Here is a 17,806-nt window from a genome sequence, read left to right on the forward strand (position 1 = left end):
TCCATGACTCTTTTCCACCTCCGAGATAGATAGCCTGAAAATCCCGTTGCAATTCAACTATTTCTGTTCAACTTTCTTGTATTGGAAACCTCAAAATTCTCATAAATATTGCTCGATGAAAATGGAGCTTATATAACTGAACTTGCAGGGAAATGACCACAAGGAGTCCCACGATCTCCAGGTCCCACAGCTGCCGAGACGAGCCCAAGGTCAGACAAAGATGGTGTAATGAGATGTTGTATTATGTCTACTGATCAGTCAACTCAGAGCTGTCCAGAGGAGGGAAGGCCAACAAGGCAACGAAGGAGAAAAACAAGTTGATGGTTTCTGTAGAGTCACTCAGTGAAGACAAAAAAATAAATTCTCATGTTTTCTCGGTGAAGCTGGGATGAAAAGAGGAGGGGTGAGCCACTTGGTAATTACTCATGAAGGGAGACTGGCGCTGCAAAAAAATGTGACGTAGCTGGTAGTCCTGGCTTACACGTATCCAACTGATGTAGTTTTGCAATCATCCACTCGACGTTCATTGTAAAGTTGGAAAAACACAAACATCTTTTATTCCACACGTGTCACAAGCAGGTCAAATCCACTGAATTTTTATTTGCTGGATAATATACAACTAAACTTGACAGGACACGGTATGAAAACTGTATGACTCCATAGCTAATCCAGCCTCCACTCCAGTTCAACAGTTTAACTGAAGAAAATGTGTGAGGGTGCGCTGTCTTAAAGCAACAGTACACAATTACCAAAAAAAATAAAAAATGAACGAAGCCTATTCTGGTGATGGTGGTCGTCATTTGGTTGCTGCCTGCCCTTCCACTCCTCACATAAGTTTTTCTTTTACTACATGATGATGCTGGTCGCATGGCTTGGGTCCTGGACTGCTCCGTTGGCATGTGGACGCTGCTTGGCATCCTGCGCATCATGTTATTCATAAATTTTATGTCCATTATAATTCTGTTATCCTCTTTCAAGGTTGTATTATGTAAATTGTGTGAACACGCTGTCCATCTTGGGAAAGAGATCCCTCCTCCTCTGCTGCTCTCCCTGAGATTTCTTCCTATTTTTTTCTCCCTGTTAAAGGGGTTTTTTAGGGAGTTGTTCCTTATCCGATGAGAGGGTCTAAGGACAGGATGTTGTGTTGCTGTTAAGCCCACTGAGGCAAATTTGTAATTTGTGATATTGGGCTATACAAATAAAATTGATTTGATTTGATTTGATTATTCTAGACATTGAATGTTAAATTTAAAGTCCACCTCATCCATTATGGTTAGTTTACTTTTAATATTCAAAAATTCAAGTTATAACTCAAAATGTACATCTTCTAGGAATAGTATAAGAAAACTTTGGGCCTCATACAGAGACAATATGGCTCCCATTGTGGTCTTTCAGATGTATCTGATGTGTTGCTTCATAGCTCAGGTGTCACCATAATTTCTCCTTTACAGCCTCAGTCTTGTAATTTGTCTCTTAATCCTTCCAGGCCTACCCAGAGCTAATTGTCATTAAGTGGATTTAAATTTAACCTTGGAAAGCTTACAGTAGAGGTTGTAATCCTTAGTTTGATTTGGGTTTCGCTGATGGGCTTCAATTTAACCTATCAAAATGCCTGTAATTGATGCAGTTATTGCTGCTGCTGTGAGTAATAAAGGTGCGCCATGCAGGATTTTCACATAACTCTTGCTTGTTTGATCTCACAGGTGTAGTAATGTGTTCCTGACGTGTCTGCAGAAGAGCGTAAACGCTCGAAACATCATTTGGTGGTATACCATTAAATCTTAATGGGAGCATTATCTAGTGTGCGGACTCTTAATTTTTATTTTTTTATGTTCGTGAAGTGACCCTCTGCCCATTTTATCCCACATTTGGTTTGTTTTTGTGGCCTGTATTCATTTCTGTTGTGGAAGATTCGACAGTAAAGTGGCTCCCCCACTGAAGCTTGCTTCTGCAGAGCTCCTGACCCTCTTTATAAGTGTTTGAGTTCACACAATAGAAGATTAGTGGGTTCCGAGAGTGGCTGAAGAGAGTCCTGTTGATGGACCCCAAAAAAAAACAGTATGCCTCCCAAATAGCCTTGGACAAAGAAAGGGCTTTGACAGTATGGGGTGCAGCCCTGATCAACTGTGTAGAGAGTGTTGGAACTGCTGATGCCCACTTTTCACCACCAACACACCAATAACTGGCTAGCTACTTAGCACCCGTTACGCTGTCAAAGTGTGGCTCTACGACTGACTGGTGAGCCATCGAATCATACTGCTGGTGGCTTCCCATTGTCCAGCCATTGTAATCATTATAAGCAAGATCTACCTCCTCCAAAGTCAGAATACTTCCAGTTCAGAGTATAAGGATTGTCTTTCACTCTGTAAATAATAATGTGCATGTTTTTTCAATTGTTACTGTTTTCAGTAATGTTCTCCACTCACTTTCAGCTCTGGAGCAAGGAAATGTGTTGAGTCAGGTTTTGATTTGCTTTAAATCAGACTCCTTGCACATTCATAGGTTTTTCTGCCCTCATTCATAGGTTTTTCAGTCCTTTATCTTATCTTATCATTTAAATCGCCTGGAAAACTATGTTGGCATTAAGGATACTGCTCTTGCCTGGTTCCGATCCTACCTATCTGTTATAATGGGAGAATTCGCCTCATCCTCAGCCCCCCTGGCACATGATGTACCCCAGCGGTCAATTCTTGGTCCATTATTATTTTTCATTTACATGCTCCTCCTGGGTCAGATCATCCGTCATCATAATATTAATTTATATTAATTAATCAATATTAATTGTATTAATTTTCACTGTTATGCAGACAACACCCAGATTTATGTCCCGCTTACTGGTTATGACACACAATCTTTCTCGTGTTATGGCTTGTCTTTCCAGTATTAAGTGCTGGATGTCACAAAACTTCCTCCGGCTCAGTGAGTCCAAATCTGAGGTCCTTTTATTCAGCCCCCCCTAACCTAACTGGCGAGCTGGAGAAGAGTCTAGGGAACCTGTCCTCCAATGTTAAGCACTCTGCCCTCAATTTGTGTGCCTTTTTTGACTCCAAGCCGCATTTTAACACACAAATCACCAAGGTAGTAAGTACAGTCTTGCTTCTCCAAATAAGGAACATCGCAAAAGTTAAAAATCTTCTGTCTCAAATGGACCTTGAAAAAGTCATCTGTGCATTCATCTCATCATGTCTGGATTATTGTAAGTCCCTGTGTTCAGGGCTCAGACAAAAGTCTATCTCCTGCATCCAGCTCATCCAAAACTCAGTTGCCAGACTTTTAACAAATTCCAAGAGACATGAACACATCACTGCTATTCTTGCAACACTTCACTGGCTACCTGTTAGGTGTGGGATGGTTTTAAACTTTTACTAATTACTTTTAAAGCCTTACATGGCCTCGCTCCTACATATATAACTGGTTTACTCACACCTGGAGACCTGGTCACTGCCTGCATTGCTCAGGCAGGTTCTTTTTAACTGGTCCCTCAGCCAGCCTCCTTACTAAAGAAGACCAGCTGTTTTTTGTAGGAGCCCCACAGCTGTGGAACTCTCCTACCTGAGGAAACCAAGCTAGCAAGCTCACTGCCTTCTTTTAAATCGCTTCTTAAAACTTATTTTTACAGAAAGGGTTTTTTTTTGTATTGTTTCTATCTTATACTCTTATCATTTTACATTTTTATTCTTTATATTTTTATAATTTTCTTTCATCACCTAATTTAATTGTTTTTATCATAATCCTTGTTTTATCTCTTCGTTTTAATTATGCTCTTGTGACTTTATCCTGACCATGTTTTCCGTGGAGTGGATCTGGCATTGTGTCCTGTATTTTTAATGCATTTTGTTGTTTTATCTTGACCGTGTGCATTATTTTATCCTGTTGTGTAAGGCACCTTGTAACGCTGTTCAGAAAGGTGCGATTACAGGGGGCGTCCGGATAGTGTAGCGGTCTATTCCGTTACCTACCAACACGGGGATCGCCGAATCGGATCCCCGTTTTACCTCCAGCTTGGTCGGGCATCCCTACAGACACAATTGGCCGTGTCGGCAGGTGGAAAGTCGGATGTGGGTGTGTGTCCTGGTCACTGCACTAGCTTCTCCTCTGGTCGGTCGGGGCACCTGTTCGGAAGGGAGGGGGAACTGGGGGGAATAGCGTGATCCTCCCACGCGCTACGTCCCCCTGGTGAAACTCCTCACTGTCAGGTGAAAAGAAGCGGCTGGCGACTCCACATGTATTGGAGGAGGTATGTGGTAGTCTGCAGCCCTCCCTGGATCAGCAGAGGGGGTGGGGCAGTGACCGGGACGGCTCGGAAGAGTGGGGTAATTGGCCGGATACAATTGGGAAGAAAAAAAGGGGGGGGTGGCAGATATTTCCACCTTTCATCCTTGGACGACAGTGCATATCAGAAGAGTGAGTAACAGTAGTTGTGCGCGTCGGTTCCCTGGAGTGTGCTCATTGTCGCTCTCCGTGTGTTTATTTGTCACTAGTGTTCACCATTTAGCTAAAATGAGAGAGAAAGGGTTAATAACAGTTCATCCCAATCCTCAATCAGTGGACGTCTTATAAGCCTAACTGCCTCATCACAACATGCACCTGCTCAGGGCTCATCTGGGAAATCAACACACACACACACACACACTCAACAACATGATTGCCTGCCATGGACTGTTGATTTATGGTTGTCAGGTAGGATGAGTTTCGCTTAACTTTGCAGTGTCGTGGCCTTGTTTCTGGTCCTCATGCCCTGTCAATCAACCAACCAACCAACCAGCGATTTCGTTTGAAGTCGAGGACGTCCGTCTTCATTCTTGCCGAGCGATAGTTTTCATGACGCGTCAGGAAGATCTCTTTCACGTAATGAAATCTCTTTTTCAAAAATAAAATAAAAATCTTCTGTCCCCCTCCTCCTTGCTTCCAGGACCTCTCCAAGCAGCTGGATGAAGTGACGCAGGACTCGGAGATCGTGGAGATTCGCCAGAAGGAAGCGGAGTGCGAACTGGAGGCGGCCAGGGACCGAGTTCAGCAGCAGGCCACCGAAATACTGTTGAAAGCCAGTAAGAAACTCCATCCCTCTTTTTTTTTTCTGTCTCTGTCTAGCTATATACCTCCACTCTGCCCGGCATGTTTGGTAGACCGACACAGCCACCATCTGGAACCATCTGGGCTCTTTATACAAACATAACCCCTGATGAAGACCCATTAAACACTCTTCCTCCTCTGAATCGTTCTAATCTGCAAACAGTTTAAAAGGTGAACAGTTTATCGCCGGACCGAGCCCTCATCAACCTCATCCGTGTTTGATTAATGCCCAGTGTGTGTGTGTGTGTGTGCATGTGCACGTGTACACTCATGTGTGTGTATCTACCCACCCACCCCCACCCCCCCACCACCACCACCACCACCACCACCAACACCGCTAGAAGACTGAACCAAGAACAGGAGGAAGTGAGACGGGCCACTGCTGCTTCACTAAAACAAATCCTTTCGCTTGTAATTCAGGAACAAGATCTGCAGCTTAGCAGAGACTCGTGCACAGTTAAATGGGGCTATACGTATAAGCCCCTCATGCTCAAATATGGCCGACTCCCTCCTCATCCCCTCTGGGCTGTATGTATCGAGGGAGATTAACTTTGCCCTCCATTTTCCAGGTTTTTATTTATTTATTTATTTTTAACCACATCCACACGGCACACACAGGAGATACTCGTTTGTCTAGTATGTGTGGGTGTGTGTATCTCTCTGTGCAAGTATGTGTGTGTCTCATCTGTCTCTCTGTCTGTCTGTCAGTCAGGTCATCCAAGAATTTGACTTTTTTCTAACATAAAATGTATTGAATTATGGAAATAATTCCAGATATAAAACACGCAACCTGCTTTTTGTCAACCTGTTAAAATGTTGTTTGTTTTTTTTGATGAATCAACAAGGTAAACGACAGTGCCTCACAATTAGTACCCCCTTACATAATCCCCTCCTCTCCTCTTGCTCCTGTCTCTTCTGGCAGGTCAGATAGGCAGCCTGCAGGCTACCCAGATGACCCAGGAGGCTGCCATCAGGGACCTGGAGAGTGAGCGTAGCCGGCTGAAGGATAAGGTGCTCAGGATGGAGGAGGAGCGGGGCGCCCTGCAGAGTAAGAGCCAGGCCATGGAGGAGAGGCAGCGACAACAGATCCAGTCTCTGGAAAAGGTGTGTGTGTGTGTGTGTGTGTGTGTGTGTGTGTGTGTGTGTGTGTGTGTGTGTGTGTGTGTTGGTTTGAAAAATGTCAATAAGGAGAACAATGTACACTCAAAAACTGAAATGTTGGATTTACTTAAAAATGTTAAGTGGTTCCACACAATTGCGTTAAGTCATTTCTAATTCCTTGGCTGCATATTAAAATATCATGTTGTATGGAGTCCAGATGGCGTGGCAGTCTATTCCGTTACCTACCGGCATGGGGATCTCTGGTTCGAATCCCCGTGTTACCTCCGGTTTGGTCGGCCGTCCCTACAGACACAACTGGCCGTGTCTGCCGATGGGAAGCCGGATGCGGGTATGTGTCCTGGTCGCTGCACTAGCGCCTCCTCTGGTCGGTCGGAGTGCCCCCCGCATCGACAGAGAAGGGGTGGAGCAACGACCGGGATGGCTCAAAAAGAGCAGGGTGATTGGCTGGATACAATTGGGGAGAAAAAGGGGGAAAACTGGGGGAGAAAAAATCACGTTGTAGGGCGTCCAGGTGGCGTGGCAGTCTATAAACCATTACCTACCAACATGGGGATCGCTGGTTTGAATCCCTGTGTTACCTCCGGCTTGGTCAGGTGTCCCTACAGACACAATTGGCCGTGTCTGCAGGTGGGAAGCCGGTTGTGGGTGTGTGTCCTGGTCGCTGCACTAGCGCCTCCTCTGGTCGGTCGAAGCGCCTGTTCGGGGGGGGGGGACTGGGGGGAATTTCTTTTCACTGTCAGGTGAAAAGAAGTGGCTGGTGACTCCACATGTATCGGAGGAGGCATGTGGTAGTCTGCAGCCCTCCCCGGATCAGCAGAGAGGGTGGAGCAGCGACTGGGACGGCTCGGAAGAGTGGGGTAATTGGCCAAGTACAATTGTTTGGAAGTTACTTAACACGGTTGTGTGGAAGTGCTTGACAGAGACTAAAATTTTTATGGAAAGTCAAGTCAAGTCAGTTTTATTTGTATAGCGTAATATCACAAATGACAAATTTGCCTCAGTGGGTTTTACAGCAACACAACTTCCTGTCCTTACACCCTCACATCAGATAAGGAACAACCCTAAACCCAACCTTTCATTAACACCGGCCTGGGGAGTTAAAAAGGAGAAGCAAGCAGAAAGGGTTGACTCTGTCTTGTACACCATTTAAAACCATCAGAAACCCAACCGGCTCTTCTTTTCCTAAAAAAAACCCCACAAAAACCCTGTGATGCTTAAAGGTCAGATAATTTAAGAACCAGCAGAATCAGCAGGCTGGCCGCAGCCCACAGTAAATGTCAAGTGTAACTGCTTCATGTGTGCTCGACCGTGTCGCTGCCTTTGACATTTGTGCGGCGTAATCCTTCGGGAGCCGAGAGACTTCTCCCGCCGACGGAGCTCGCTGTGATTTTCAGCGTCTTCCTTGGTACGGGAGCGGAGGTCGGCAGACGTCGCTCAACTTCGACTCCGCCGCACCTTTTTTGTGACAGCTTCCCTTAAATTCTGTTACTCTTGTGCGCTCGACACCTACCGCATGTCCTAGAAGAGGACTCTATCGCTCCTTCTTTAGGTTTCTCCTGTTTTTTTGTTTTTTGCTTTTTTTTCCGGATAAGGTATTTCTGTGGAGCTTTTCCTCATCTGAGACGAGGGTCAAAGGATAGGGGGCATTGTATATTGCACTGACTGTAAATCTCTTCCTTCCTACTTTGTGATTTTGGGCTATTGAAATAAACTCAACTTAGCTCTCTTTTCTCTTGTCTCTCCTTTCTATTTTCTCTCTCTTCCCCCTATCATTAACCTCCCTGTCTGTGTTCAAACACTTTATTTCTATGAAACTTGCATCTATAACACCCTATAAGCATCTATAACACCCTGTAAGCACCTATAATGCCCTATAACCATCTATAACGCCCTATAAGTGTAGCTATAAGTCATTGTAAGATTCATCATAACCATGTATACGCCCTCACAACACCTCATAACCACCTTTATGATAATTTATGTCAATTTAAAACGGATTTATGCATTATAAATATGTCATCATTAGCCTGTTTATCTGTCAAATGTCATAATGCATCATAGGCAACTTGTTTTGCTGAAGTTCTAGAGATGCATAATGAGACTTCAGTGCTATTTCAGTCTTCAGCCATAGCCATTAGTCATTGTAATACACATTATAGGAAAGTATGGGTGTTATAGATGCAATAGACGCTTATAGGGCGTTATGGATGCTTATAGGGCATTATAGATGCAAGCTTCATAGAAAGTGTTACCTTTTATTTTTTTTCTGTTTTAAAGTTTCTTAAATGTGCACAATGTCAAGTAATGGGATGCAGCTGACATCAGGAATCCTGCCTCCTTTAGTTACTGCTGGAATTGGAAGTGACTCCCCCCTTTTCCTCCCAGTTGTACTCTTCCGAGCCATCCCAGTCACTGCTGCACCCCCTCTGCTGATCCGGGGAGGGCTGCAGACTACCACATGCCTCCCCCGATACATGTGGAGTCGCCAACCACTTCTTTTCATCTGCCAGAGAGGAGTTTCGCCAGGGGGGACGTAGCACATGGGAGGGTCAAGCTAATCCCCCCAGTTCCCCCTCCCCCCCGAACACGCGCCCCCGTCCGACCAGGAGGCACTAGTGCAGCGACCAGGACACATACCCACATTTGGCTTCTCACCCGCAGACACAGCCAATTGTGTCTGTAGGGACACCCGACCAAGCCAGAGGTAACATGGGGGTTCGAACCGGCGAGTCCCGTGTTGGTAGGCAACGGAAGAGACCGCTACGCTACCCGGATGCATGGAAGTGACACTTTGTTACAGTTTCAAGATGAACTGCACTATTTTAGCATCTAATTGATGCTGTAAATACACACACTGAGCGTAGCGAACTTCCCATTTAGAAGATGGTGTACCTGTACCTGATTTATATGACATACTTAATGATGGTCAGATTTGAGGAAGGGAATAACTGCATGGCCCTCCAGTTGCCTGGGATAATAATCTGTTAAACAGCTGTAGCAGCACCTTATCACCTCATCCCTTCCTTCTACATGTCTTTTTTTCACCGTTAGAGCATTATCAATCATAACTTGGAAAAAAAACCTACCAACCTACAATCACCCCAGTAAGCGACAGTCCTTGTGTGTGTGTGTCTCTCTCTCTCTCTCTCTCTCTCTCTCTCTCTCTCTCTCTCTCTCTCTCTCTCGCTTTCTCTGTATTGTCTCTCCATCGCTGTTATCTCCCTTTTGTCCAGTCGATGACTCACACTGTCCCTTGTGGTTTTTGTCGAGAAATATTTTGGGATTAAAACCAAATACGATTGGGGGCGTCTGGATAGCGTAGCAGTCTATTCCCTTGCTTACCAACACGGGGATCGCTGGTTCAAATCCCCGTGTTGCCTCCAGCTTGGTCCGGTGTCCCTACAGATACAATAGGCCATGTCTGCGCGTAGGAAGCCGGATGTGGGTATGTGGCCTGGTCGCCACACTAGCGCCTCCTCTGGTCGGTTGGGGCACCTGTTCGGGGGAGGGGGAACTGGGAGTAATAGCGTGATCCTCCCACATGCTACGTCCCCTTGGCGAAACTCCTCACTGTCAGGTGAAAAGAGGCGGCTGGCGACTCCACAGGTATCATGGAGGCATAATAGTTTCAGTGAAAGAAAATTAACACTGACCCACATCTTCTTGTGTGTGCATGCTTGCGTGTGTGTGTGTGTGTGTGTGTGTGTGTGTGTGTGTGTGTGTGTGTGTGTGTGCATGCATGCGCATGCGTGCACATATGCTTTTTTGCCCCTGTCAGGCCCTGCGTGAGGAGAAGGCATCCTATGAGAAAGAGATGAACAACGTTCGGGCGCGGTATGAGGAGGAGGCAGGTCACATGAAGGAGAGCCAGGTCCGGGCTCTGGAGGAGCTGGCCAAGAAACACAGACTGACCCTGGAGAATGCTCTTAACAATGCTGAGAAGGACAAAAACCATCTACTTTCTGTGAGAGACCACACACACACACACCCACACACACACACACACACACACACACACTCGCCTTTGTGTGAGAATTTCATCGAGTGAGATGTGAAATTTGTGGCAGAAGCAGCCATGTTCATAGAAAAACAATTACTCAAGCAAATATCTTGGTAGCAACAAGAAGGGCTTATTAACACAAAGCAGTCGGGGGGACATATCAGTGAACAAAGTGGACAGTTTTATTTTTTTTGAAGGACGTTTTTTGTTGCAGGGTATGGTTTTAGCAGCTTTGCAGTTCTGTGCCTCATTGTCATCCACTGAAAGTATTCAATATAAGGGCGCCCGGGTGGTGTGGCAGTCTATTCAGTTGTCCACCAACACGGGGATCGCTGGTTCGAATCCCCGTGTTACCTCCAGCTTGGTCAGGCGTCCATACAGACACAGTTGGCCGTGTCTGTGGGTGGGAAAGCTGCCGGATGTGGGTGTGTGTCCTGGTCGCTGCACTAGCGCCTCCTTTGGTCGGTTGGGGCGCCTGTTTTGGGGGAAGGGGGAACTGGGGGGAATAGCGTGATCCTTCCACGCGCTACGTCCCCCTGGTGAAACGCCTCACTGTCAGGTGAAAAGAAGCGGCTGGCGACTCCACATGTATCAGAGGAGGCATGTGGTAGTCTGCAGCCCTCCCCGGATCCGCAAAGGGGATGGAGCAGCAACCGGAGTGATTGGCCAAGTGCAATTGGGGAGGAAAAAAAAAGAAATTGCTCATTATACAGATGTCAGTTTTCACCTTGTCAGAACTTGTGACGGTAGCGGTTGTTGGAACGGGAGCCGGCCTTTGGTTCCTGTGCAAAGCTATACTGAGTATTGTGAGTTGAGTTGTAGTTCGGGATGTTGTGAGTGCAGCAACTGAACTTGAAAATTAAAGGTAGACTATTCAAGTATGACAACCATGAGCACAGAAGGGATCTTAATCAGAGTCTGAATACATCCTCCCCCCCACATCCTACCTCCCCCAAACAGCGCTGCATACGCACCTCTCAGAAAGTGAGCAGAGAAAATTATTGAATTCACTCCCAGTGCTGAGGTTCATGGTTTGTATGCCATTGTTGCCTCCGGCTTGGCTGAACATCACAGATAGCAGAGCTGACAGTGCTCCTGGGTGAGGAGCGGGTCGGGATGATGTGTTCTGCCATTGCAAATTAGTGACTTGTGATGGCGGGGCGCCCACACAGCTATGAGCGGATCTGACAGAGATAGCATGATCCTGCCCATGCTTGATGCTCTCGTGCACCTGAGGTGGTGGTGGTGACTAACTGACTGACCACGCGGAAGTCAACACACTCCACAACCACTGTCGGGGTTGAGCTGTAGTGGCACCTTGGGGAGAACAGGAAATCAGACCTGTCAAATTGGGATGAAAAAGTGGAGGTGATCTCAGACCCCAACAACAACAATGAAATTAGACGCATCATCATTTACAAAGACAGAGAACACTAAATTGGAAGTGTGTGTTAATGCTGCATGTGTGCATGTGCATGCATCATACTTGCCACAGCAGGGAAATGAGGTTTCAGTGTACTGCTGAAGAAATGTAATGTAGTGTCCCTCTAAAGTAAACGTTGGTGCCTTGACCATCTTCCCACCTGCAGACACTTCCAATTGTGTCTGTAGGGACGCCCAACCAAGCCGGAGATAACACGGGGATTCGAACCGGCGAACCCGTGTCGGTAGGCAAGGGAATAGACCACTACACTACCCGGATGCCCTGATTCAACCTGCTTTGATATAATCCGAAAAGTTTCCCGGCTGTTTCCTGAGCACAATAAATAAACACCTGCTCGTACACAGGCTGAGTTCAAGGAGGTGTGCGCCTTCAGATTAGGAATTAAAGTTCGATTCCCAATCTGAAATTTCTTAAATAAGGCCTTTTCCCCAGTTAGACTTGGCCATTAGGAGGCGTCGTCAAGACTGGCTTTGGTCCTAGATCATTCAGAGAAATGTGGCTCACCAACAGACGTTGCTGTTGTGTTGTCTGTTTAGTTTTCCATGATCAAGCTAATAGCTTGTATTGTGTGTTGTTGCAGTCAGGATGTTGATCACCCCCTACTGGTTTTTGGAAAATCCCATCATTACACATTAAAGTACTTGGTGTTCATGTGTCTTGAACGTTCATGTAGCTGTTCCTGCTGCGTCATGTCATTTTTCATTTGAATTGACCAGGGGGGATGTTGCCCCAGAGTCTTCGCATTGTGGAGCGGTAATGAAAAATGACTGACTCCAACCACAGGGAGTAAGCTATTTTAGTCCGTTGTGTGCTGTTTGTGAGTCTGCGTGATCCATACCTAAAGGGAGAAATAGAAGGCTGAATTTAGTGAGCCGGCACTACGTCCTTTATCATCCTAAATATCGTGGGGTTTTAGGAAACAGGAAGCAGGTGCACCTCTTTGTACATCCTTTCTGCCAGTCCTTCTAGCAGTAACTGAATTACATCGTAGAAAATCCACAGACTATTCCACTTTGCTAGGGTTTTCACCGACTTTTGGGATCTGCTTACATTCCTGAGTTGAAAGGCTAAGCTGTGATAATACAACAAATCACAATGAACATTGTAACTTTATTGAACTATCAGCTCTGCAATAACAAGTCTGGTGACAAACTGTATTTCCTGTTTGCCCCCTCTGACAACTTCTGTGCAAAACTTTTGTTCGCTGTGAAGGCAAGAGCCTGTTGAAATCAGTTTGTGGGTCCAGTAAGAGAGGTGACTGATTCAGGGGGGATAGTTCCCCCCCCTTTTTTCTCCCCAACTGTATCCGGCCAATTACCGTATTTCCCGAGCCGTCCTGGTCTCTGCTGCACCCGCTCTGCTGATCCGGGGAGGGCTGAAGACTACCACATGTCTCCTCCGATACATGTGGAGTCGCCAGCCGCTTCTTTTCACCTGACAGTGAGGAGTTTCGCCAGGGGGACGTAGTGCGTGGGAGGATCACCCTATTCCCCCCAGTTTCCCCTCCCACCTGAACAGGCATCCTGACCGACCAGAGGAGGTGCTAGTGCAGCAACCAGGACACATACCAACAACCAGCTTCCCACCCGCAGACACGGCCAATTGTGTCTGTAGGGATGCCCGACCAAGCTGGAGGTAACACGGGGATTCGAACCGAGAGGAGGTAGTTTGAAGTCAATATAAAGTGTGTGTGAATTTGTTTGCTTTCATTTGTGTGTGAGTGTGTGTTTCTGTCTTTTTGTGTTGGTGGAGACGCAATAAGGAAATGGCGAAAGGCTCTTCCAGTGCATTTCAGGGTATATCATTTTTACATGCGGACACTGATTCCCGTGAAAACAGTTTTCTGTGTTCCCATCAGTGTGCCCCTGCTCACCAAAGACTGTAAATCCCTCCTGAAAGGGGGAACACACAATGCTTTTGGATATGGGGACAGGCAGATAGCCAAGTCTGTCCTAAGGGAGCTCAGGAGGGAAACAAAGGAATGACAGAATGCCGGCAAGGAGAGGATAAAAAAAAATCACGCTTCTAGAATAGCATCATGGATAGATGCAGAGTTGGTTGAGGAGAAAAACATTCAATCAGTAAACAAACACATTGGAGGAAGGCAACCCTTATTAATAATATCCTCAATATCTGGTGCATTTTAGCATTATGTAGCCCTCTTTTCTTGGGTCAGAGTTGAAAACAACAAGTTGCACCTGAGGAGTTTGTCCCTCATCTCATACCGGACAATATGGAAAACATCATCCCAATAATCACTGGCGTTTTACTCGATATTGACATAGATCATGCTTACATATGCAAAAATGCCATATTGAGCTTTTTGGTAATGTTAACTAGAACATCAAACTTCAAAAAATACTCCCTCAGATATTTCAGACCTCATTTTGTGAGGAAATTTAGGTAATAGATTCGTGTTATCATTAACTTAAACAAGAAAACGGTGTATTATGATATGACATTATTCAAATTCCATACCTATACAATACTACTGAAAGACGACAAACAATATTATTGAATTATTGCTCCAGCCCTAACCTCATCTCATAAATCAACACCTCAGCCTCGGTGTCCAGAGGGAGGGACACTGATGAGAAATGGGGCTTTACTCTTTGAGGGGTTGTCCATGACACAAAACATTGAACATTTCTCTTTAACTTCCTTAAACTGTGTACAGATGCAGTGTGCAAGCAGTGTGAATTGGATTTAGTCTCACTTTATATGGGATGGAGAACACCCCTGGGGGAAAATTGCATGCAGGCTGGAAATACTGAAATATTTTGTATTTCTCTAACCTGCTATGCAAAAGTTGTGCCAGACATGGGTTTTTGTCTTCAGTGAAATTTAAAGAGACAGAGAATTTATTCAGTATTTACGAGCATTTAGTCATGATAAAAAGAGTTGTACAGTGGCCCGGCTGTATCTCTGCCAAATCAGGCTGACATATCCATTCCCTGTACACTGTGGCTGTCTGCTCATATATTCAGACTGCTTAGGAAATGACATTATCAGTTTAAGTTCTTCCCTGTGAGGAGCAAGACCCTCCCAGCTGCTGATATTGGCTACAACTGTAATATTTGCTTTAAGAGCACGGGAACCCCAGAGAGAGAGCAGGAAGTGTTTTCAGGGCCTTGAAAAGCCATCAATAATTAAAGGTAATTTATGTGGCCATGATGGAGCTATAATGGCTGTTTGCTGTTCACTGCCGTCTCCTTACAACATCCACGTCCATCCCCCACCAGAAACCCCACACCAGCCTGTGAGGCTGAAGTCTGCTATTACCACTTTGCTTCGTTACACAGCTCCTACATGCACCTACATCACAGAGAGCTAGATGTGTCGAGTAACAGCACTGAAGTAGTCTGTGGAGAACATCGGTGTATGATGGCATTAAGGTGTTGGGCACAGGCTGTAATGTAGCACTGCATTGGTCTTGCTTCTCCTGGATTGCCACCTTGCCATGGTAGAAAAGCTTGCATGTACCAATGACCCCAAGAGCTATGCTGTCCGGAGCTTGGCTCCTGGTAGGGTCACCCAAGGCGGATTGATCAAAGGGGAGGTTCCAGACAGAGTTGTGAAAACCAGGTCCAGAAAGTAAATGTCCAAACCGTGTATTTTCTCCAACCATGTTACTAAGCCAGCTGATTTCATTAGCTAGTTTTCCCTACCTAGTTGAGGAGTGGTGTTGACTAGAGTCGGCTGGTGTAGTGCATGAGTGGTGCAAATACGTGGTTTGGACTTTTACTTTCTGGACCTGGTTTTTACACCTCTGGTTCCAGACAAAGCATGATCCAACAAAGACCTCAACGGCAGAACTGTCGGAAGATATTTCCAGGTCACAACAACAATGAAGGTGGTTGAAGGCTGCAACAGAGGGTGGTCCCCAATCATTTTGGTTCTCCATGCCATTGGACTCTGGCCACCCCGTGCCAAGGACCCCCTGCCAAGGACCGTGTGGTGGCTGCAGGTTCATCAGCCACTCCACGTAAAAAACTGTCACATGCAGGTGTCCTCCCATTTTGCAGCTCCAGGATCAGCCTGTACACCCACCTGAGGACTCAGAGGGACCCAGAGGGAGGACAGTCACACTCGATCCTGAGTGACTGTTGATGATGATGATTGGTCTTTTCAGTGTGAGAGGAACAGCCCAAATTATCCATGCTGTTGAGTCCATGAGGCATGCTCTGAGCAAGGCCATGCACCCTAAATGACATAAAGGAAAGGGTTGATAGGAACTTATTTACTTCTCCAACCTTGTGGCTTGATTTGAGTCTGTTTTCATTCCTAGGTATGCACATGGTCTGCTTCAGCACTTGGCAGATTTTTACTCAATTTACCTGGAAACCCAATGCATCAGATGAATAAACAGGACTGCTGTGTCCTCTCTTAATTGTCCCCCTGATAGACAATAACAGCTGTTGTATGAAATAATTATTCAACCCCTAATTTTCAGTGCATTTTGAACCCTGTGGGGGACAGAGAGTATCCAAATTGTGCTGTCCTGTACTCACACGGTAATGATAATAATAATAATGATAATTTTATTTATATAGCCCTTTTCTAAAACAATGTTACAAAGTGCTTTACAAAGAAATAAAGCCAGACAAGGCAAAAATAAGAGTAAGACCAAATAAAAACAAATATCAAACATCTGTAAAAGCTTTCTTAAAAAGAAAAGTTTTAAGATAAGATTTTAAAGAAGCTAGAGACTTGGTTTGTCTTAGTTCAACAGGAAGAGAGTTCCATAGTGTGGGGGCTATAACAGCAAAAGCCCAATCACCCTTTGTAATAAACATAGACCTAGGAATAACCAGCAGGGCTCCATCTGCAGAGCTTAATGGCCGAGAGGGCATATACCAGGTAAATAAATCAGAAATGTATGTAGGAGCAAGACCATTTAAAGTCTTAAAAGTGAGCAGTAAAATTTTAAAATCAATTCGAAATAGAACAGGGAGCCAGTGCAGGGAGGCAAGCATAGGAGTGATATGGTCATGCCTTTTTGTCCCGGTAATGAGCCGAACAGTGGCGTTTTGTACCAACTGCAGACGGTGGGAGGGAGCCCTTGCTGATGCTAGAAGGAAGCGCATTACAATAGTCACGCCGAGAATAGATAAAAGCATGTACAACTTTTTGCAGATCAGCAATTGATAAAAATGACCTAATTTTGGAGATTAGCTTGAGCATGACTGAACAACATGTTTGATTTGATTATCAAAACTGAGGTTGACATCGAATATTACCCCAAGATTCCTAGCAGCCTGCTTAAGACTACGTGACAGACCACCAAGATTAGTAACCAAAGGACTGATGGAATTTTCAGGACTGAACAGAATGGCCTCAGACTTATCATTAAATTTGAGAAAGATTTCGGACATCCAGTATTTAATGTCAGAGAGGCAAGTTGTGAGATTTGCTAGGGCACTAGGATCTGTGGGTTTTAGTGGCATGTATAACTGAATATTGTTAGAATAAAAATGGTAAAGCACATCGTGATTTTGAATGACCTGGCCAAGGGACAGCGTGTATAAAGAAAAGACAAGGGGCCCGAGAACTGAGCCTTGAAGGACACCACAACTTAACTGAGCCATCAAGGAAGTAGATTTACCCAGAACAACAGAAAAAGTTCTGTTGGTGAGGTAAGAGCATAATAAGCTAAGAGCTGGCCCCTTGATGCCAACCCAAGTCTCTAAGCGATGTAAGGGGATGTTGTGATCGACTGTGTCAAAGGCAGCACTTAAGTCTAAAAGAACTAAAATCGAGCAGTCACCTCTATCTCCAGTCAGCAGTAGGTCAATAGTGACCTTAAATAGAGCTGTCTCGCTACCATGAAGTGCTCTAAAACCAGACTGGAAACTGTTAAAAACACTATGTTCATAAAAGAAACCAATTGAGATGAAATTACTATGGAGAACCTTAGATAGAAAAGAAAATTTGGAGATTGGTCTGTTGTTACTTAGGGACAGGGGATCTAAATTGAGTTTCTTCTGCAATGGGTGAACAATGGCATGCTTAAAACTGTGGAAAAGAACCAGAGGCCAGATCATTATTAAGAATTTGCAGAATAATGAGGCTGATAGCTGAAAATTCCTCATTGGCCAGCTCAGTGGGAATCATGTCTAAGATGCAGGAGGAGGAGTTCATATTAGAGACTGTACTCTCTAATACTG

At 45.3% G+C, this 17,806-nt stretch overlaps 1 protein-coding gene across 4 annotated transcripts in view; it reads left to right on the forward strand.

Annotated features, from left to right (window-relative positions):
* Positions 1–17,806, forward strand: part of fam184ab (family with sequence similarity 184 member Ab) — a 130,262-nt gene that overhangs the window by 3,869 nt on the left and 108,587 nt on the right. For 3 of the 4 annotated variants that reach the window (XM_056294859.1, XM_056294857.1, XM_056294858.1), the window contains exons 5-7: positions 4,913–5,048; positions 5,996–6,189; positions 9,974–10,159. In XM_056294859.1, coding sequence (XP_056150834.1) covers positions 4,913–5,048; positions 5,996–6,189; positions 9,974–10,159 — 516 coding nt within the window. The remainder of the gene's footprint in view (positions 1–4,912; positions 5,049–5,995; positions 6,190–9,973; positions 10,160–17,806) is intronic. The other variant, XM_056294856.1, reaches the window with a different exon arrangement.

The sequence above is a fragment of the Lampris incognitus genome, chromosome 15 (assembly GCF_029633865.1).
Source record: "Lampris incognitus isolate fLamInc1 chromosome 15, fLamInc1.hap2, whole genome shotgun sequence".
NCBI classification, from domain to species: Eukaryota; Metazoa; Chordata; class Actinopteri; order Lampriformes; family Lampridae; genus Lampris; species Lampris incognitus.